Source organism: Gopherus evgoodei, chromosome 7, assembly GCF_007399415.2.
Source record: "Gopherus evgoodei ecotype Sinaloan lineage chromosome 7, rGopEvg1_v1.p, whole genome shotgun sequence".
Classification (NCBI taxonomy): domain Eukaryota; kingdom Metazoa; phylum Chordata; order Testudines; family Testudinidae; genus Gopherus; species Gopherus evgoodei.
Window position 1 is genome coordinate 108520687 of NC_044328.1, and position 22407 is coordinate 108543093.

The 22407-nt window shown below is 45.1% G+C and overlaps 1 protein-coding gene across 5 annotated transcripts in view; it reads left to right on the forward strand.

Moving 5' to 3' along the window:
* The window catches only part of CHCHD6 (coiled-coil-helix-coiled-coil-helix domain containing 6), a 181336-nt gene that overhangs the window by 43178 nt on the left and 115751 nt on the right, over positions 1–22407 (forward strand). For 3 of the 5 annotated variants that reach the window (XM_030568435.1, XM_030568431.1, XM_030568433.1), the window contains exon 5: positions 14851–14871. The exons of the other annotated variants lie outside the window; for them this stretch is intronic. In XM_030568435.1, the coding sequence (XP_030424295.1) occupies positions 14851–14871 (21 nt within the window). The remainder of the gene's footprint in view (positions 1–14850; positions 14872–22407) is intronic. 5 annotated transcript variants of the gene reach the window in all.

The following is a 22407-nucleotide window of genomic DNA, read 5'->3' on the forward strand; positions in this document are numbered from 1 at the left end:
ACTGACTGCAGAACTCACTTCTGACTAAAATGCACCAACTTCCTCACTGCAAGATTACAGTAAGATGATGCACTGTTGCATTTGATTGGCTAATCATTGGTGTCTGCTGCTATTTAAATAACCCGTTACAGAGGTATTGCAAGAACTTCAGGTTTGGCCTGGCACAGGATAGCAACACAGAAATTCTGAGGTCCTTGTTCTAGAACCAAAAAGAGGGCAGGAGAGTTGGGCTAGGGTAGAAAGAGCCCTCTTCCTGATATTTGAAACCGCACACTAATCAGCCATGACACTGATGACTAAACTCCACTTAATTCTGATGCCTGAGCTCTGACGGCCTAGCAGGATGTGGTCTGCTTAACTGCTTCTCCCTCACATGTGATCTGTTTGCTATGAATCTGTCTCTTTCTTTGGACGCTGAGAACTGATGTGTGTTCCCCTTCTTCCTATCAGCCTATGTCTGTCCTGCCTGGCCTCATATAAAAGGACTCATGTTACTGGAGAGCTGTGCAGGTGTCTTTCTCTTGGTTCAGCCACTTCCATTCCCTCTGTGGGCTTCTTGTGTTTCTAAGGCTTGTGATCCAAGCAAGGGCCTGCCTGGGCACTGGCCAGAAAAGGGTTAACACCTTAGCGTGGACCAGATCTTGAGGGAATAGCATGCTGGGACCCAGTGCCCTGTTCCATAGGGATCTGCGCCAGCTCCCAAAGCATAGGACAGTCCCCAATGCTGGGTGCCAGACTGTGTCCTGCCCTGGAGGGGGGCAGGAGGGAGGGCTCTTTTCCAGTGCATGGGACAGGGATTGCCATGGTCCAAAGGGGATCCAGCACATCCCCTTCTTTATCCCCTGAGGCAGAACTGACCATGCAGTGACCACAACACACTCCCTGACACACACGTGCTTGGCCTTATCATGGCAGGCCACCTTATTTCAAATTCTAATCTACAGGTCCTACTGCCATCAGACACCTCACTAATTATTATAGGCAGTGGATTGGGCATATCCCTCCCATTCTGCTGCAACCCTCTCCCAGCTCCGCCTTCCAAGCACTGATCTCATCTGTCTCCTCCGTTGACTGGGACTGGCATTCTTTGCCTGTTTCCAGCTAACACTGGGGGACTCTCGGGGGACGGGGAGTTCCGTGTAGCACAGCCTCTTAACTCCGTGAATGAGTGGCATAAAGGTGTGAGTCTGCCTCCAGCTATGGCCACTGAGTCTGACTCCACGGGTCTAGCTGTGGGCCTGCCTGGCACTGATGGGGTCATTGTGACTTGTCACATGTGTATGGTGTAGTAATGCTGAGTTGTGCCCCATGCATGCATGGACAGGGTTGGACTTGAAACAACAATACCAGGTTGTGGTGTGCGCACGAGTGGGGTCGGACTTGTGAGAGCAATGCTGGGCCATGGCACATGCGTGCAGGGCCTCGGTCGGACTCGTGACAGGAACGCTGGGACACGGCGCATGCATGCAGGGCTGGGGTCAGACTTAAGGTAGCTATGGCAGTGGACCCTGCCACAGCCGTTTCATGCATTCTGCTGACCCAGTTTTGGGTCATGACCCATGGGTTGAGAAACCTTGTCCCTTCTTCTCCTAGCTAATTAAATACTTCAAACACTGATTTAATCAGTCCCTGAAATACTGAGAGAAAAATCATAACTTTTTTGTAAATTAACGTGGTTTTAATATTTATTTCCATAGCATTTTTTACCCAAAGCACTTTATAAGCTCTCTGCATACAACAGTGCTGGAATACCACCATGCTGGGATGGCAGCCAGCCAGACAAGCACACGTAGCATAGGGGTCGGCAACCTTTCAGAAGCGGTGTGCCAAGTCTTCATTTATTCACTCTAATTTAAGGTTTCGCATGCCAGTCATACATTTTAACATTTTTAGAAGGTCTCTCTCTATAAGTCTATAATATATAACTAAACTATTGTTGTATGTAAAGTAAATAAGGATTTTAAAGTATCAGAGGGGTAGCTGTGTTAGTCTGGATCTGTAAAAGCAGCAAAGAATCCTGTGGCACCTTATAGACTAACAGACGTTTTGGAGCATGAGCTTTCGTGGGTGAATACATCTGAGGAAGTGGGTATTCACCCACGAAAGCTCATGCTCCAAAACGTCTGTTAGTCTATAAGGTGCCACAGGATTCTTTGCTGCTTTTAAGGGTTTTAAAATGTTTTTAAGAAGCTTCATTTAAAATTAAATTAGAATGCAGAGCCCCCCAGATCAGTGCCCAGGACCCGGGCAGTGTGAGTGCCACTGAAATTGAGCTCGCATGCCGTGCCATAGGTTGCCTACCCCTGCAGTAGCGTATGCAATGGAAATTTGAGCTGGTGACATTAGGGGAAAACCACAACTCTTTGGCAGGGGAACTTTAAAGGTCATGAAGAGCAGAGCTCATCAGTTTTAAGACCTCATATGATTGCATAGCAGACAGTGAATTGCATGAAACTTTCAGATAAGTTACTTCAAAAAGAGGAAGGGTTGAACTTATCCAGTTGGGAATTGGAGCTTTGACTCCAGGGGACTAAGTATTTCAAACCAAATGCTTAGGTCAATATCACCCCTAATAGCAAAAGTCTCCATCAGTTTCCATGCTTAGTCCTCGTCATGTCAGTTTCTGTATGTCAATGTCAGGAGACAAAGCCCTGCTTGTGGTTCAGCTTGTGGAGGTAAAACTTTGTTGTTGACTTGGCCTTGAAAAATAGCCCCCAGGAGGAATCTGCTTCTGTTGTCTTCCTCCAGCACCTTCCCTCCCCCCAAAAAAGCACTTTTCCAAAAGACTAAGGTGTCACGTTGTACAGACGCAGCTGAGCAATATACTTGTTGTCTAGCAATTCCAGAGCTTGTAAGTTCAAAACAGGCTCTGCAATCTTTGGGGCTGTGGTCTGGAAAAGACCTTGCTATCATTGCTCAGGCATTGTGACCAGTATGGAGAGAGGGATGGAGCAAGGAGGAGGAAGGCATAAGCTGCTGCCTGTCTCATTTCTGTCAACGTAAGGGGTTTTATAATATTTTGCAAATGAGTTTCTCTCTTAAAGATGCTCTGTTGATGCTAATGTTGATTTAATAATTTTTTACTCATTCTCTCTCTCTTTTTGCTTAATTTGAAATGTCTAATTTTGTGCGTCACAGTTCTGAGCACAGAATTAGTGAGGGAAGAAGAGCCAGAGGGAGTGGGGAGAGCTTAGTGCCACCCCAGAAGTTGCCTGGGGAGATTGATTCAATAGAGAGAAAAGGTGCAAAGGGTATATATGACCACAACTCAGGACATGAAGGGGATACTAATTCAGAGGAAAGCTTGATCTCTTAAGAATAGGAATTTAAGATCTTTGTGGGGAAGATATTCTAGAACAAAATAGAAAATGGAATGTGAGAGGGTTGATTCTCTGAGTGAATTTTGCATTTGATCATGTATATTAAGAGAAGGAGGAGGGAGCCTTTTATTTTAAAGGTGGTTTTGATAAGTCTGGCATTTTCTTCCAAAGAGGCTCAGGGTTTGTATGGAGAAGCTGAAATCCTTACTAATTAGCAGCTTGTGAATTTGGTCTGGTGTGGGGGGAATCTTTCATGAAGCTTCTTTATTGTCTATATAGCTGAGTATTTTTTTTCTCTGTTAATTTTGTGCTGTGAAAAAGCATTATTGACAGTCCTGGGTGTTGAATTCTCCTGTTTTTATCCCCAGTGCAGTCCAGACTCTTGGATACCATAGTGATGTGTATTATAAACACTTATGCAGATAAATGATCGTGGCAGAAGCTTTTCCCTTCCCTCCCACCCTTGCCAATGTTCCTCAACCCTGCCTCACAGGAGACCACTTCTGTCCGGGAGAGGGTTGTTCAATCCTTGGTCTCCTGGGGCTTGTCTTCACAATGAAACTGAATCCTGGTTAAAATCAGTTCTTTAACAACTGAGTTTGGCAATGCAATGCTCATTACAGCTGATTGGTCAGTGAATGAAAGGACAAGTTGTGTCAGCATTGTGTGTAAGCATCATGTCAAAAGTGTGGTGAAACCTGATTAAATTCCTTAGTGAAGTTAAGCTACCTGAGGCTGCCAGTTATGGTAACCATTGCAATGACAGTGGTTTTGATGTGGGCACTGGTAGGAACTGGAACAAGTCCTGTAGCTTGTTTCACTTAGGCTACCCAGATGGTGGTGATTTGCAGTCACTAATGTCCCTGGCTGAGCTACCTAATCCTCTTTTATGTGCCCTCACTGTGCAAATATGTTACAGTGAAGATAACTAAAATTAGGCTTGTGAAAGTGTGATCCATACAATAGTGTCTTATCCCTGAGCAAAGGCTCCTTTCTTTCATAACCAGTGTTTAAGTGTAGCAGTAAAAGAACTTGATGTACTCTTGGCTGCATGGTAGCTTGAAAAGTGATGGCTCCATATTGACATGAAACTTTCTGCACTCAGTTCTTATTTGCTCTGGAACTATATCCCCCTAGTTTACTTGAGAAGGGGCTGCAGGAAGAGCATTTCAGGGAAGGGGAGGGTTACTCACCTTCAGAATTTGCTTTCTTTGTTGATTCGCTGGAGCTCTAATTTGTTGATCTTTAGATCACTGTGCAAAATGTATCTGTTCTCTCTGATATTTTTCCTCTGAGGTTGGGTTTGGGGTAAGGGAAGTGAGTCTGAGCAGATGGTAGGAGAATTGGGCCCTACTTGTTATGTAGTTTTTTTATCAATGAAGTTTGTAAGTGTGGTCAGTGTTGGATGGTTGCTCTTCAACAAGTTGAAATAAACGAATGAGACTTTAGTGACCCAGTGCTGCCATCATGAGGTTGGCAGGCTTTGTGCTGCTGGAGAAGGAAGTGTGAGGTATAACCCAGGCCCTGATAGTTTGTGCTCACTGAAGGCTTCTGTGGCCTTATCTCCAGCATAGAAATTGTTAGCCACACTGCTCTGGACGTATCTCAATTTGGGGAAATGGACACTTTTTCCCTAAATTCCACTCACTGAAGTTTTGCTTGGATAATTCTTCTTTACTTCCTGTCCCAAACTCTTTTATATAGTATTGGATGTGCTCTTGCTGCTTTTTTTTTCTTTATCCTTCTTTCTCATTTGTTTTCAACTAACATGTAGGTGAGCTAGCTCTCAACTGTTTCCACTGATTGCATTAACCCCTACAGCACTGAGCAGAACTGGCCAAAGCCTTAGCTTTCTGTTCTTTTGTGAATGGACTTTATTAACCAGGTCAGTAAAAGGGGACATAATTAAGTGTTTCAGCTCCAACCCTTAATTGATAGCCTGGGTCCTACTACTAAACAAACTGTGCCCAGCTTGCAAGTCTTCCTTCAGTCATTAGCCTCCAAACGAGTATATGCAAAGCCACTTTCCATTCTGGCTATTTCTAATCTGTTGCACTGGTAAACTTGTTTAATCCATAATTTAATCAATAAATCAATCAACAGGTTCTTGAAGTGGCTTTTATTGACTCTCTTTATTTGGAACTGTAAGGTACAAAAGCAGCTCAAAGGAGGTAAATGATTGCGTGTGCCGCAGCTGTAATTAGAGAGCAAACTGTGTGTAGGTATGTTTATAAATAGCATCTACTACAATAAAAGAGGGGGTTTGGTTTGAAGTTTACATTGTATTCAGAGCTGGATTGATTCCTGCAAATTGAAACCCATAGAACTGAGACTCTTAGCTCTACCAGCTCTTCTAGCCACTAGGTTTTATAGCTTTTTTTAAACTCAATGTTGAGCAGTGTTCATTGAACAGAGATTGTGATCGGTTTAGGAGTGAATATTTCCATGTTTCCTTAGCACATGACAGAAGGTTTAGCGTATGACAGCACATTTAAATTTCATAAGCTCACCATTTGGATTTGGGAGCCAAACTAAATCTTTTGGTTTTAAAGATAACTTCTTAGTGCTCCCTAACAATTTCCTACTACTAAACCGACCAGAAACCTCACTGCAGCATTTACTTCCTGCTTGAGCTCCTTGGTGAGAGGTTAACACTTGCTACTGCATCCTCGCACAACAGAGTTAAACTCTGTGGTCTTTTCAAGCTGCAGACCCCTCCTGTAGACCCCGATATTTCCTAGTGTGTGCAAGAGAAATTGTGCATTGCCCAGGAAATGTAAATTGGCATCGAATTCATGTAGCTATTACACATGTTAAGCACTTGCACAACATAGAAAACTGCTGTTTGCAAATTGTGCTATCAAATAGAAATCAAAATTTTGCTGACATTGACATATATTTGCAAATTTCTCTCGATACAATCATGCCCTGGAGATTGCAGTGCAAAAATAAAAGTATATAGTTCTACAATAGCCTGCAGTTCTCCTCTTTGCTGTATCTACACTCTTGCTGGGTTGCAAATGGCTTCACTATGATATACTCAGCTGTCATTAAAAGATGTTACCTTGCAGCATTCTCTCTGATCAGAGCCTTGTAAAATCTGGATAGTGCACTTAGCCAAGAACCAGTGTACATGCTGCCCAAAATGCACAGTTGGAAGCAAGGTCTCCAGAAGCAAGACTGAGTCCCTAGTGGACATTTGTCTGTATCTCAGAATTGCAACTTAATTGGCAGCCTTTTCATAGGAGGTGCTTGAAGAGTGGTTTGAGGGGAGGAGGGGGTGTAGCAGGCCAGGAATGAGGTGCATGCATAAACAGAATTGTAGGTGGGGAAGCTTAATCGCTGCCTGCTTGTCTCTGTTTAGTGATCATGGAGGTGAGGGATGTTGCAATGAAGTCAGTCCATTCCATAATGCACTCCAGAGGACTGGAGAAGGATAAACATTGTATCTATCTTTAAAAAGGGAAAGGAAGAGGACTCTGGAAATTACAGACTAGTTAGACTAACTTCGATACCTAGAAAGATGCTGGTATAAATGATAGAACAATTAATTTGTAAACACCTAGAGAATAATAGGATTATAAGCAATAGCCATGAATTTGTCAAGAAAGAATGTTGCCAAACCAGCCTAATTTCCTACTTTGGTAATGTTACTGGCCTACTGGTTGGGGGGGAAGCAGTAAGTGTGATATCTTGATTGTAGTAGGGCTTTTGACATAGTTCCACCTGAGCTCTTTCTCATAAGCAAACTAGGGAAATATATGGTCTAGATGAATTTACTAGAAGGTGGGTGCACAACTGGTTGGAAGACCACTACATAGAGTAGTTATTGGTGGCTTGCTGTCAAACTGCCATGGGTATCAAGTGAGGTCCCACAGGGGTCAGTTCTGGGTTTGGTACGGGTCAATATTTTCATTAATGACTTGGATAATGGAATGGAGAGTATGCTTGTAAAATTTGTTGACAATGACAAGCAGGGAGGGATTGCAAGTACTTTGCAGGACAGGATTAGAATTCAAAATGACTTTGACAAATTGGATGACTGGTCTAAATTCAACAAGATGAAACTAAATGAAGAAAAGAGCAAAGTATTTTATTTAGGAAGGTAAAATCAAGTATACAACTACAACAATTAAAATCTGACCTAATGAGGAAAGGTTAAAAAACCTTGGCATGTTTAATATTGAGAAAAGAAGACTGAGGGGGGAACCTGATACAGTCTTCAAATATATTAAGTGCTGTTATGAAGAGGACTGTGATCAATTGTTCTCCATGTCCACTGAAGGTAGGACAAGAAGTAATGAGCTTAATCTGCAGCAAGGGAGAATTAGGTTAGATACTAGGAAAAGCTTTCCAACTACTTGAGTAGTTATGCACTGGAATAGGCTTCCAAGGGAGGCTGTAGAATTCTTGTCATTTGAAGATTTTTAAGAACAGATTGGCCAAACACCAGACATGGATGGCCTAGGTTACTTGGTCCTGCTTCCATGCAGGTGATTGGACTTGGTGACTTCTCAAGGTCCTTCCCAGCCTTACATTTCTGATTCTATAATCCCTTCACCGGCCCCTGGAAATCCTTATTAATATATCTAATTTAAAGCTTTTTCCATCTCCAGTTTACCAAATTCTAATCACCCGCACTCATATACCACATTATGATGGGGATGCTTGTCTTCTAGGAGTGGAGTTAAAGTGGGTGGCATCTCCTGTATGTCTCCATGTATCTATTTTATTCCTTTCCCCATGGATTTAGAAGGCAATCAATTTATGCTAAACCTTTTCTCCCCTGGATGATTTTCTTGTGGCTTTTTACATGTGCATTCCAGTGTCCTGTTAGGCTGGATTCCAGACCCTGAAAGATATTGATTGGGTATTTCTGGATAAGTGTATTTTTGTGTATGTCTGGGGCTGAAGGAGTAGAGAACACTGGAAAATATACAGGACTTTCTGGGCTTGTAGAAACCTGAGCAGTGATGTGTGAAACTGGACCGCCAGGTCTCCACCTGCGAAGTGAGTTTATTTAGAGATTGGAGAGTGAGTGAGAGAGAGATTCAGGACAACGATAGCTGAAGATTTTCTAGGATTTCCTTATCCAAGCAGCATAGCTAATAAAACCACCTGAGCCTGTATTAAAAAGCAGGTCCAAAACTGACTGCATTTCCTTCAGACCAGAGAGTGTTTGAGAAAAGCTTTTAAATGAACAGAAATTAGATTTTTAATCTTGTGGCAGCTAGTTTGGCAAGAACAAAGGATTTGTTGTACTGGATTAGGCCACTGGACCATCTAGTAAAGTATCCCGCTGCTGGCAGTTGCCAGTAGCTGTTGCTTCAGAGGCTGGTGAAAGCTGCTGCCTGTAATGCAACTGCATAATGCTTTATGTTGTGGGGTGGAGTGGAGAGATTCTTTCTTTCCTGACCCAATGGATTGATCACTTTATACTGCCCTGAGGGATGCTGGTGGATTACTCATGTTATCATGTAATCTTAATTTCATATAACATTGGCAATAGTAGATAAAATATTCCATCTGATGTGTTTTGACCCAAAAACTTGGTATCTCCATCTTCTGAGTGGAATGAGAAAAACCAGCATTGGGGGTGTGGTTTCTTTCTCTCTCTCTGTGTCTAAATGTGTGGGAGCAGGCACATGTGATCACTACTGCTACCATCAATCCTCTCTCCCCAGGGATAAAAGTAAGTGGTATAGGTGGGTAAACTGTGTCCTTTACCAGTGGTTTTGAGTGATCCAGAAATAACCCAGGATAAGCTTTGGGTGGGTTTATGATGCAGGATGTTACAGGGGAGGGGGATCTATTAACCTTGTAGATTGAGTAAATCTGGTCTGGAATAAGTGAGACACAATCACTGTGGAACCTCATGATGCCCTTTGAGAACCATTTTCCTCTTCTATAAGTTGATGGGGGCAGACTTGGGGACTCTGGAACCTAGTATGCAGAAGAGGAATTTAAGGGAGGAAGAGAAGGTTTAGACTGCGTAGTTCAGGGGTGGGCAAACTATTTGACCCAAGGGCCACATCTGGAATAGAAATTGTATGGGGGGCCGTGAATTCTCATAAAAATTGGGGTGCGGTGCAGGAGGGGGCTCCAGGCTGGGATGTGGGCCCTGGGTTGGGGCTGGGGATGAGAAGTTTGAGGTGCAAGAGGGCATTCCAGGCTGGGATCAAGGAGTTTGAAAGGCGGGAGGGGAATCAGAGCTGGAGCAGGGGGTTGGGGCACAGGGGGAGGCTCAGGCTCCAGGCGGCGCTTACCTCAAGCGGCTCCTGGAAGCAGCGCCTCCTACACAGAGATGCGGCCAGGTAGCTCTGCATGCTGCCCTGCCGGCAGGCACCGCCCACACAGCTCCCATTGGCTGCAGTTCCTGGCCAATGGGAGGTGTAGGGACAGTGATTGGGGTGGGGGCAGCGTGCAGAGCTGCCTTCCTGTGCCTCTGTGTAGGAGCCAGAGGGAGACCATGCCGCTACTTCCGGGAGCCATGTGGAGTGGTGCCTGACCCTGCTCCCTGGCTAGAGTGCTGGAGCAGGGCAACCCCCAAACCCCATTCCCCAATGGGATCTTGAGGGCTGGATTAAAACGGCTGGCGGGCCAGATCTGGCCCGCAGGCCATAATTTGCCCACCCCAGGCCTAGTTGCTATCTCACCTGTTATCAGACACTGAGGCTTAAAAGTTTTACAGACAAAAAGCACCAGTGTGAGCAGTGCTTTGTCGATAGGAGAGTTCTCTCTTGCCGTCAAACAGCAACTACGCTGTGTGCCTTTTAGTGGCATGGCCGTAGTGGCACAGCTGTGTCGCTAAAAGCCTCATAATGTAGCCATAGCCTGAGTATCTTGAGCATATGCCTGGAAAGCCTTCGCTCTCCAGGGACTTCCTGTAGACCAGGGGTTGGCAACCTTTCAGAAGTGGTGTGCCGAGTCTTCATTTATTCACTCTAATTTAAGGTTTTGCATGCCAGTAATACATTTTAATGTTTTTAGAAGGTCTTTTTCTAGAAGTCTATAATAAATAACTAAACTGTTGTTGTATGTAAAGTAAATTAGATTTTTAAAATGTTTAAGAAGCTTAATTTAAAATTGAAATAAAATGCAGAGCCCCTCGGACTGGTGGCCAGGACCCAGGCGGTGAGAGTGCCACTGAAAATCAGCTCACGTGATGCTTTTGGCACGCATGCCATAGGTTACCTATCCATGCTGTAGACATTGAATGGCTTGTCTATTGGCAGCCCATGCTATGAGCTGTGTGTGTATCACAGTGGTGGAAGGGTGGTAGAATATGGGGTGAAGTTAAGTGTAGCAGTGAAAGAACCGGATGTACTCTTGGCTGCATGGCAGCCTGATAGTGAATATGAGGTGGATATAAGTATTAAAGAAAACAATGAAAGCATCAGGTTTTACTTTGAAATTTGTAAAATAGTTTTAATTTAAAATAAAAGGCCAATCAGCTGTGGACATTGCAAACCTGTTTGTAGCAACTCCATAAGCATTAGAGGTGCTGTTGTCTGTTAATCATAAAGGAACAGAGGCCTTTACTGCTACTATTCATCTTCCAAGTTTATAAAATTGTATGTTTGGTGTACATTAGGCTTTGGCAGTTTCAGCACAACCTTTCCTTGAAATTGATTGCAGCTCAGTTGAGAAACTCTTCCCCCTCCCTCAGCTGGCTGGCTACATCTCTGCCTTGTTATGCTTTAACACTGTTGCTGGCTTCTGTCTCCCATTAAAGTAGAAGTGTTTGGGGGAGGGAGGGGGCTGGAAGTGTGAGACAGACAGATACATGGGTAATGAGGGTCTAGTCTCAGCCTCAAAGTTCTCTAATGCTTATCACCATGGAAACATTTTAGTTTCCAGATTTTCTCCTTGAAGAAACCTAACTGTTTGTCCATTCAAATGATGAAGTCTGGCCATCAGGATGCCAGTATGTCTGAAGCAGAGCTCCTCAAACTCTGCCGTGTGACCCCTAAAGGAGTTGCAAGCAGCTGCTTAGGTTACTGTGAACCTATGCCCTTCCCTGTATCCAGGCATCTGCTGTGTCATATTTGCTCAAGCCTCTTGTAGGTTCTGTCTTAATCCCACCCCTGTCGCACTCCACTGTCCTGACGCTGTCAATGTCCCATCAACCATTGTGCCAGTTTCCAGGCATGTTGACTTCTAATGAAGGAGACATCTAGCCAGTGGCGCGGATTCCTACTGAGTCTTCGGGCACTCAGGTCATATGCCCATCCCGCAATCTCAACATAGCAGCTGCTGGAATAACTCCGAGGCAATTGTTGGTGCAGCTCACAAGCATCATCCTGCCCCAAAGTCCACTCCTTGAGAGTCCACCTTATTGTAGTACGTTGCAAGGTAGATGACAGAAATGATCTGGCTAGGTGTTGAAATGTGTGATATCATGTAGAGGAATGAAATGTCAGAGATCCATAAAAATGGACAGATATGCACTACTAGGTTGTGATGACTGATTTTAAAGGGACATCATGTGTTGATGATTTCATTGTGTACTGGACTGAGAACCACTTAACAGATACTTGGGATTCTACCCCTTGCCTAGTGCGAAATCTCTGCTTGAATATTAACTTTCCTGATGCACTTATAACTTGCATAGTTCCTGGACATAGCCAGAGTCCACTCCAGGTAGACACTGCAGGGCAGTTTAGGCATCGGTCCTTTTCTATGTGAATGTCCAGAATGAAGGTTTACTGGGCTGACAGCTGTGTTTGCTTCGGTAGTAACCTTATGCACCTGCTACAATCAAAGGAAAAATCTGTATTTCTTTTGGGCTGCAAAGTAATAAATCTACCAATAGTATGGTTTACTGTAATTCCTCCATAGTGGGTTGGGTAGGAAGTGAATCTAACCTTCTACTCTTTGTCTCAGCACAGGCAGCGATGGCTCCAGGCACCAACACTCCAAGCACGTGCCTGGGGCAGCAAGCCGCGGGGGGGCGCACTGCTCATCCCTGTGAGGGCGACAGTCAGGCAGCCTTCGGTGGCTTGCCTGCAGGAGGTCCGCCAGTCCCGCGGATTCGGTGGCAATTCAGTGGTGGGTACACCGAAGCCGCGGGACTGGGGACCTCCTGCAGGCGCACCGCTAAAGGCAGCCTGGCTGCCGTGCTTGGGACGGCAAAAAAGCTAGAGTCGTCCCTGAGCACAGGGATGCTGCAGAGATGACAAAAGGCTTGAAAATGTGGCTTAAGTATTGGTACAGAGAGCATAAAATACAGAAACCTTTAGCTGGTAACTCCAAAGCTGAGTCTACGTGGCTGGGAAACAAGATATACAAAATCTTAGCCAGGCAACTCTTAGCCAGGCAATCTCTTAGCCAGGCAACTTGAATTCTGAAACAAGTGTTTAGGCACTCTGAGTACATTGTTGTCAGTTAATGCAGGTCTGTCGAAACCTGTTGGCACGGGCCTGCCCAATGCAAATATTAACCAAGTAGACCTCAGAGGTGGCTTCATTTTGAATCTCTCTCTTTTCTTATTTTCCACTTAGCTGGGCCCTTACTCAGGATGTGATTGACTTTTCCAATATAGGAGCTGGTCTAGTCACATTCTGGACTGTTTGATAAACTTTTCTGTTTCCGTTTAATGACTCTCTTAAAGTGAATTTTATTCTTTGTGAAAGGTGACAAATTTAAAGCCTTTGAGAATGAAGCCTTGTATCCATAGAACAGGTATAGCATGGCAATAATAATACAAACTTCCCTTGCAGAGTTACCCCCACACATATATACCATTGCATCTCAAACCTGACATAGAGAGGCCCCTTCAAATGTGATGGGTCAAGTTCATTCTTAATATTCTGCGCCTCTGCTGAGGCTGCCCAAAAGAGAGTGAGTCAGTGCCAATGTTTATGGATTTTTGATGCAAATGTTTTTCCCTTAGGAGCTTGACAGTTAACGACTTAAGTGTCCTATGGATGACTGACATAAATCCGTCAGAAAGCTACCTGTATATGGCATATCTACTGAAATAACAATACGCATTACAACCTGCACCCATTCCCTCCCACCCATCTACTGAGGGCAGAGTACAGTGCAGCAATGGAGAGGTTAAAATAAACAAAACCAGCATATCCTGTCTAAACTGCAAATACAGATAGGAAGAAAAATATTATTGAAACCAGGCTACTGTCATGATCAGTTGTCAATTGTTAGTGAATGCTTGATGTGTTGGCTTAGTGGACTGAAGACTTGTTTCTGGTTGTGGTGCATCTGCTTAAAGGAGGGAATTGGCTTTACTCAGATGAGCTGTAAACGTTCAGTTCCACCCCCTCTGCTATTGCAGAGGATCAGGACAGACCTGGACGCATAGCTAATCACATTTCATCCCTTCACAACTTCAAGTGGCTGCCGTGTGCCATGAAAACAACAGCAGCTTCCATAAACCAATTGCTCTGTGCCGTCTGCTGTCTCTGGCACTGAACTACGACCAACAAGAACATCCCTCCTGCTTTGCCAAGCCCCCTCCAATAAATAATTGTGATAAAAAAGGCGAGCCCTTCCAAAGTAACCACTTACAGAATGTTCTGCTGAGCGAGAGTAACCTCAGGAAGCAGGGGAGATGCAGCAGTCCTTGACAACGAATATGCACTCTGGCTGCCTTCTAAACATCTGTCTGAAACCAGGCTGTTTATGGGCATGAGAGGTGTTTATCATCTTGTACTTGCTTTGCTGCTGCTGGGTTATTGCTTAAGTCAAAAATCGTAATAAAAAGTGAGAGACAGGAGATACTGAAATCCTTGTGATCTGTGCATCTTCACCGTGGAGTCCCTAAACAAAGACCTTGCAAGCAAAAGATGAGGGGGCAAAATAAGATGGATTTGGTAGAGAGATTCAGACTATATACCGTAGGAATATTGGTCTGCCTATGAAAGGGGGCATGGCTGAAAAGCTGGTCATTGACTGTTCACATTTTCACTGACTGAACTGTCAAACGTAAGGTATCCGGTGCAACTACATGAGTGAAAATGACTTGCTAGCTAGGTCACCTTGAGTATATAAAACTGCTCTTGTGCAGGAAATACTGTACCTGCTCCTCTTGGGGAGTTTGGAAGCAGCAGGGCTTTTGGCCTTGTCCCTTACAGTGCACCTGACAATACCACACTCCTTGCTGTGTGCTGCTACTGATACCAGTATCTCTAATGTTGTGCAGTGCCTTGCGTGACTCTGGCTGTGTCACATCTGTCTTTGCCGATCATCTGCTCAATAGGGAGCACGGTGCAGCATTCATTGCAGAGAGAGAGAGAGAGAGTGTGCGCGCGTGGGGGGTGGGTGGGGGTTAGGTGGTTGTTTTATTTTTCTTTAACTACCAAGCCTAAGTCCATTTAACAGCCTCTATTTACAGCACAGTAGCTAACAGGGGACATAGGTGCACTGTTAAAATGCTTGCCACTTTTAAAGAACTTTTCTGAACTGTATCATGCAGCAGTAGGCAGCCTCCATAAATCATGGATATCTTTTTTTCTCCCCTTTCCTTTCCTTTCCTTTCCTCCTCCCCCCCCCCCTTCTTTCCCCCAAGCCTGCGGATTTGGATGCCTGGGTAAGATCTCTTTTTTTGTCTGCATCTTGCTTATTCCAAATTCATATTGTTACTGCATGCCTACAGATTGTTATTGCTGAGCACAGATGCAGGATTTTATTTTGTCATTACATTTTAAAAGGTGTTCAGCTAGAAAATTGCATGTTATTTCCTCCATAAAGACTTTCACTGGTTCCTTTTGTGTAGCTTACAGCTGCTGAGACCAAACTTGATAGGGTGATGGGTATGTGTATGTGGGGTTAAGTGGGTAGCAGAGGCAGGGAGGAAACAAAGGTTTCTCCAGTGTTGCTCATTAGAGCCCAAGTCTGAACCCACTAGTTGGTGTTAAAAACTTCCTTTGATTTCTGTGGAAGTGATAGTAGGGCTGGACTCTAGAGAACCTGTAGTTAGAGCCCTGCAAATCCACAGATATCTGCTTTATATCCGCAGACCATTTTTGTGGATTGGATGCTGATATAAATTTTGTATCCACGCAGGGCCCTACCTGTAATATACTTTGTGGACAAAAAAACTCCAGAGTGATTTTGCAGGTCTCAGCTACTTAACACAGACATTGAGAACTGTACCAACCGCTGTTGATTGGCTAGATTTCTGGCAATGCAACTTAATCCTGATTTAAATAACCCTTTATTTCAGTAATGTATGCCCCTCTTTACACAGATCTCAGTCTTGATTTACAGCATCCCTTACCATTTCAGTCTTGCTTTGCACCTTTCAGCTCAGCCATTGCCTGTTAGTCTTGACCAGCAGCACTCCAGCTATTTCAGTTCTAGAACACGCTCCTTTGCTGGTGCACTTCAATCTTGACCAGTAGCACACCTGTTATTCCAGTCCTGGGTCCTGAACAGGGTTCTCTTCAGTATCCTCTCTGCTCTAGTGACTGAAGAAGACACATAAGCAGGCACGGGCAACAAGTGTCTGCAGTTGTTAAACTGAGGTGCCCCAGATGAGACATCTTATATATGGTACTGGATTCCTTTGGGGAAGCTGATTTCCTCCCCCCCCCCCCAAAAAAAAATTAAAATAATTTAAAATAGAAAAAAGGAATTTGTAAAAGAGGTTAGATTTTTTTTTTTTTTGGGTGGGGTGGGGTGTAAGGAGGTGCTGTCCCATGCTTCTGACCCTGTAAAACAGTGCTGGAGTTTGTTACTCATAAGGGTATTCTGTGCCAAAAAAGTAAAAATTCTATGTATAGTATTTTAAAATTCTGCAAAACTCTGTAAATTTTATTTGTCAAATAAATGTGGAGGCTCCAGTATTGGGACTGGGGAGCACAGGCCACTGGCTGCACAAAGGTGGGAGCACACACACACACACACACACACACACACACACACGACACACACGACACAGACTCAGCTGTGAGGCTGCACCCAACCCTGACACAGTGCAAGGACTGGGCCTGCCCCAGAAATGTGCCAGGGCCCTGCCCTGCTGTGCCAGGTGCACCAGGTGCAGGCAGGCAGGCTCAGTAAGGCAGGAGCCAAGTGTGGAGGGGCTTAGTGTGGGGGGATCCAGGTGTGGGTTGAGATGGTTCTGTGTGGGGCAGTCTGGGGGTGGGTGGCTCAGTGGGACATCTGGATGTGGGGGGCGGGATCTGGGTGCACAGGGATTTGTGGTGGGGTTCTGGGTGCAATGGTAATGGGAGTCTGCAGGGATCCAGGTGAAGATGGTTGGGGCTCAGCATGGGGAGGGGGGTCTATGTGTGGGGGGTCCAGATGCTGGGGAGTGGTGCTCAGTGGGGGTGGGGATCCAGGTACAGGTGGTTGGGGCTTGATAGGGTGGGGATTTTGGCTGTGGGGGGGATGAGGCTCAGCATGAGGGTCTGGGCATGAGGGGATCCAGATGCAATGATGTGTGCAGGAAGCATGTGGGGGTGGGGTGGGGTGAGGTGGGGAATAGTTTGCAGAATTTCCTACAGCCAGGGGAGAAATCTGGGAGTGGGTCTGACACAGCCCTGGATGCTGTGCAGGGGAAGGGGAAGTTCTATCCTCCCCAGCCCAGCTGGGGCTAGCAGCTGAGCTCGGCACAGGGTAGGAACCACCAGCTGGGTCTTCCCCAGTCCCGCCCCCTACCTCACATTGATTTGCCTTTCCACTGGCTGCCCTGGGCACCTGAAACATACTGCTGGGAAGGGTTGCATGACCGCTTTTGTGGCTTCCCTTTGCTTCCCTGTCAGAAAGTCATTTTTCTGCGGGGAAGCAAAGAAATCAGCAGGGGACATACATTCTGTGCACATGCTGTGGTGCAGTATTTCCCCAGGAGTAAAAGTCTGTAGACATATGTGCCCAGCTGAGTGTTGTTCATGGATAAATAAATTTCAAAAGTATCTGTTACCAGATTCTGTGAATTGCTTCTGGGAAGAACTCCCATGGGCTGTGCTATGGACCTTTTCTCTTATGTCAAACTCACGTGGAGACAACCAGTTTCCCTGTGTTGGATTTTTGTCTTTTCCACATTTTGGGGTCCTGGATAGTCTTCTTTAAGTGAAGCAGCCTGGGGACAATAGTGAGCTGTGCCCTATTGCTGTGCCTCATTTCAGAATCCCGTTTAGCCTACCTTGATCTGTCCCTGCCAACAAACTTCTTTTTACTTGTAAATTTTCTCTCTGGTTTGCATGTGCATGTCTCACAGATGTGTACTGGAGGCCTGACCTTTGCACAAACTGAAAAGAGATAAATAAAATGTAAAACTGAGATCTGTATTTTGAATAAAGGGCATAAAACATAAATTAACACAGTTGGGACGATGCCTGCCGTGAGACTTGCACGGGAAGACTAATTGCAAAGTCCTCCGAACTCCAGTACAACGTTGCCATATGACGCAAGCATAGCACTGGAGTTCTCAGATTGAGTACTGAGCTCGTTTCTTACTCTTTGTGCTTGTGGGAGCAGTGCACTCAACTCCTCAATGATTAATAACCCACCAGTTTAGTAACAAACACAGGTGCCTTCAGAGTTATTCATAACTTCTTACATGGTGAAGTGAGAGGTGCATGGAAGGAGGGCCACACGTTGCTCTGCAACAGCTCCTTAATGGTGGACCCAAGAGCAGTGGTTTTTGGGGAGATAAGTCCAGACTTTCTTGGCTGAAAAGAGGATTGTTTCTATGCAGAGCCTTTTTGTGTATAGGGTGGGAGGAAGGTGTAAAGAGAGAAATTAGAAGGCCCTTCAACACTCTCTCCATCTCACTGAATAAACTTCACCAGCGTCTGATGTATGGTTAAAAGAGTTGAGCCTTGGAATTAGAAGGCGCTAAGCCTGGTGCAGCAGCTGCTCACTTGAACAGAGTGAGGTAGTACACTGGCTCTGGACCTTCACTATTCCACCTTGAGATTAGAGAGCACTGAGGGCTTATCTGCACAGCGAGTTAGTGCACAACAAGCTAATGTGGAGTCACACGCTGGCTTGCCACACACTAACTAGCTGTGTGGACACACAGCACACTAAAAGTTCTGTAGTATGCTTTGTCATATTTCCATTTTGAAATGGGAGTATGACACAGCAAGCTAGTGCTCTGTAGATTCACACCTTAGCTTACCGTGCAGTAAAGCTGCATGCAGACAAGCCCTCAGTTCCCAACTCAATTACAGACAGTTGTCAGCCATTTTATGCCCTCCTCCTTGCACAGGAGGGAAGAGGCCATTTGCACTGTGCTGTCCTCTCTGTTGTCCATTCTGCCCTACCTCCTCAATCTCCTTGCCTAGTGTGCCCCTTCAGTTAGACATTCCATCTCCCCTAAATGGTTTCCACTTCCCTTTAGATATGCTCATAGATCACTTGTTTGAGAAGAGTGTGAATTTGGTTGTTGAGAAGTCAGTATTCTACTCTCAAATGCTCCTCTGGAACGCAATCACTCCTCACACAACATGCCCAAGCCCAACTCAGCCTCTTAAAAATGGACACAAAATGGATCAGCAGCATCCTATTTAGAAACCAGTGTGGTGTTACATATTTCTTTCTTCCTCCATCCCTTTGTTAGTGAAAAACTTTTTACGTGAAAAGTGTTTCTGATGCTTTGTTTGCCACCTGCAGTCTCAGTCCTCTGTGAAATTTATAATCATCTCCACAGCAGCCAGCTCTGTTTGGGACATCACAGGCTTCTGACTTCAGGTGGAGAATAAGCAGCAGGACAAGAGGAACTCTTAATAAATATCCTGCATTCAGGCAAAATGTCCCTGGTTGCCTAACCCAGTTTTGTAATGTTTGGTATAGTGAATATTTCAAATGACACATTCTCTGACTGTACCATACTTACTTCAAACATTATGATAAAGTGTACGAAAGTTCCTAGTCATAACAGCTGGGGGTAGAGGAAAACAGAAAGCAACTTTCAAGCAGATCTGTTTCTAAATAGACTTTCTCAGGCACTTCAGTGGAGTTATTTAAAATGAGCAAGTCATTGAAAACTTGTCTGAGTTCCAAGTAAAGCTTTTTCTGTAGAACCTCTGGTCTGTAGTTCAACTGGATAATGCTGATAGTGGAGAGAATTATTGGCGAAGTTCATTGGAAAAGAGGTATTGAGAGGAAGAATGGTCCGGTCACTAGGGCGCTAGCATGGGATTCAGAAGACCTGGCTTCAATTCCCTGCTTGGCACAGACTTCTTCTGTGACCATTGGCAGGTCACTTGGTCTCTTTGTGCCTCAGTGCCCCATTTGTGAAATTAGGATACTAGCACTGCCCTACCACACAGATTGTTTAGGACAGATGTATTAAAGATTGTGGGGTACACAGGTACTGTGATAATGGGGATTACATAATACTTTGGAGGGATAGGTAGGCCCCTGTCCTGTCAACACCCCTCCCTACCCTGCAGTATTATTCCTTATGCTATATTTTCATGCCACTGAATTGGAATATTGCCCCCAGGATAATGGTTCCCTGCTACTCTATGAACTGTTGAGGAGAAGCAGAGATGACGATTATGTTTTAAATTGTTTATCTTGTAAACAGGCTCATTCCTGTATTAGACTTTGCAGTTATTTGCAGGGTTGATATTTGAGAAGTTATTTCATTTGATAGAAGTTGGATGCTGTTGCAGGAGAATAAAAATAGCTCAATGGACCATAATTGGCCAGTGTATTCTGATTGGCTTAGGATAGACCAGTGGTTCCCAAACTTTAACAACTTGTGAACTCCTTTCATTAAAATGTCAATTCTCATGAACCCCCTTCTAAAAATGAATATTTCCCGGGATTTTCTCCTTTGCCTGAATATAAATTATAAGAGCAGTGATCTTGGAAATATAAAGTTGGTTTTTATGACATGCTTATTACACACTACTATTAATTATCATTACAGTATTTTTATTGTATTATGAAAACAGGAACACTCTTCCAAGATCTCACTTTTGTAGCTTGTATCACTTTGATTAAGCCAGTTATAAGACAAGGCTCCTATGTTTCATCAAGGAGTATCAGATATGAAACAGCATGAAGGCATTTAAGAAGCCAACTCAGAGAGTTCCTTCTACATAAGCATTCAGGTCTTGAGCAGTCCAGGCAAACAGCACACATTTCAACAAAGCTTAAACTTGTTCTTCATCATAATTTTAAAAACAATACTAGCTGCCTATTTAATTTTAAAAAGAGCAAAGAATGTCCACCTCCCTTTCCATTTCATATAAGGAATCTTGAAGTTTAAATCTCCTCCGTGTGATAGCTATGCTTGCTTTGATCTGCTTAGCTCTTGGAAGTTCAGGAGCTCCAGGCTGCCAGGGATCCTTAAGGACAGCTCTGTCCACCACTGGGGAATATTTTCTGGAGAACCTCCTATAACATTTCGTGAACCCCAGTTTGGGAACCACTGGGATAGACCCATTGTAGCAGGAGTCCTCCCAGTATTTACTTGAGTAAGTTGCTGCACCTACTGCACTTTTTCCCTCTGGTTTTAAAACACAGTCTTGTCTGTTGGGGTAGTGTTGATGTGGTCCTCAGAGTAGTGGTTCCTTACTATTAACACCCTTCTGAGATGCATGGGGCAGTTCACCATGCTCAAAACTATTGTTGTTCTTTGAGTGCTTACCCATGTCCATTCCATTGTAGGTGTGTGGTGGTCGCCACATTGCATCGGTGCCAGAAGTTTTTCCCTCAGTGTTATCTGTAGGGGACCGGCCCTGGCGGCCTCTGGAGTGGCATGTGTATGTACCGGTATAAGGGGCACTGCTGGCACCGACCTCTGACTGGCGCTGATCCCCATCCCCTTACTGGCTGTAAAGCAAAGAGAGACTAGGAGTGGGTGTTCTCCTATGTCCCGGAAAGGGAAGGAGAGAGCTGGAGGAGAGCAAAGACCCATGTGGGGCAGCTCTTCCCCTCCGGACAGTGGCCAGGTTCTGACTCCCACTGTGCTGTTGAGCCCACTTCACAGCCCGCCCACTCGCCACCCAGGGAAGTGGAAGAAACACTTGGCATGTGGAGGTACTGACTATGCTGGAGGCCTTTCAGGCCAGTAAGGACATTTTATCCCTTCTGGTGCCACCCACTGAGGTGCCCCGTTTGAGGGGTAAACCTGCCTTGGGACCCTTTCAGTGGTCTCCATCAGTGTGGCACTGCTCCCCTGGCTCTGTGCCAGGAGGCCCCTCTGTCTGTGGGACATTTGCGTTCAGCATGCAATCCACCTGGATGTCTTGCACCTCCTCAGTGTCCGGAACACATTGGTGGATCACCTCAGCAGGTCTTTCTTCTCTCACCGCAAGTGGTCCCTTCACTTGGAGGTCATCAGAATGGTCTTCCAGAAGTAGGGAGCTTCCTGAGTGGACCTGCTCGCCATCAGACAGAACAGAAAGTGTCATCAGTTTTGGTTTCTCCAAGGCCTTGGCAGAGTCTCACTATCCAATGCCTTTCTCCTGTCTTGGTCAAGGGACCTGATGTATGCATTCCCTCCAGTACTGCTCATCAGCAAAGTCCTCTCGAAAATCAAGAGGGACAAGGCACAGGTCATTATGATCGCACCAGCATTGGTTCAATGCGCTCATGGACCTGGCCGTAGCAACCTTGTCGCCATTTCCCAGCCACCTGGACCTACTCTCGCAGGATCATGGTGAATTCCTGCACTTGAACAAACCTGTTGTAATCAGGTGTGACAGGTTCTGTTGGAGACCAAAAAGCCCTCCACTAGAGCAACTTACTTGGCAAAGTGGAAGCGTTTCTCCTGCTGGGCATTGGAGCGGAATATCTTCCCTGACCTAGTTGTCTCTGCAGTCCATCCTAGATTACTTGCTTCACTTAAAGCACCAAAGTCTCGCCTTCTCTTTGATCAAGGTGCACCAGACAGCCACATCGGCCTTCCAGTCTCGCATCCAGGGTAGATTGGCATTCTCACGTGAGATGACTATCAGGTTCCTGAAAGGCCTTGAAAGACTCTTTCCGCTTATCTGGGACCTGGTTCCCCAATGGGACCTCGACCTGCTCCTCTCCAGGCTCACGGCTCTGCCCTTTGAGCATATGGCTTCTTGTTCCCTTTCCCACTTGCTGTAGAAGGTTGCATTCCTTGTAGCTATTGCTTCGGTGAGATGTGTCGCCAAGATTAAAGCCCTCA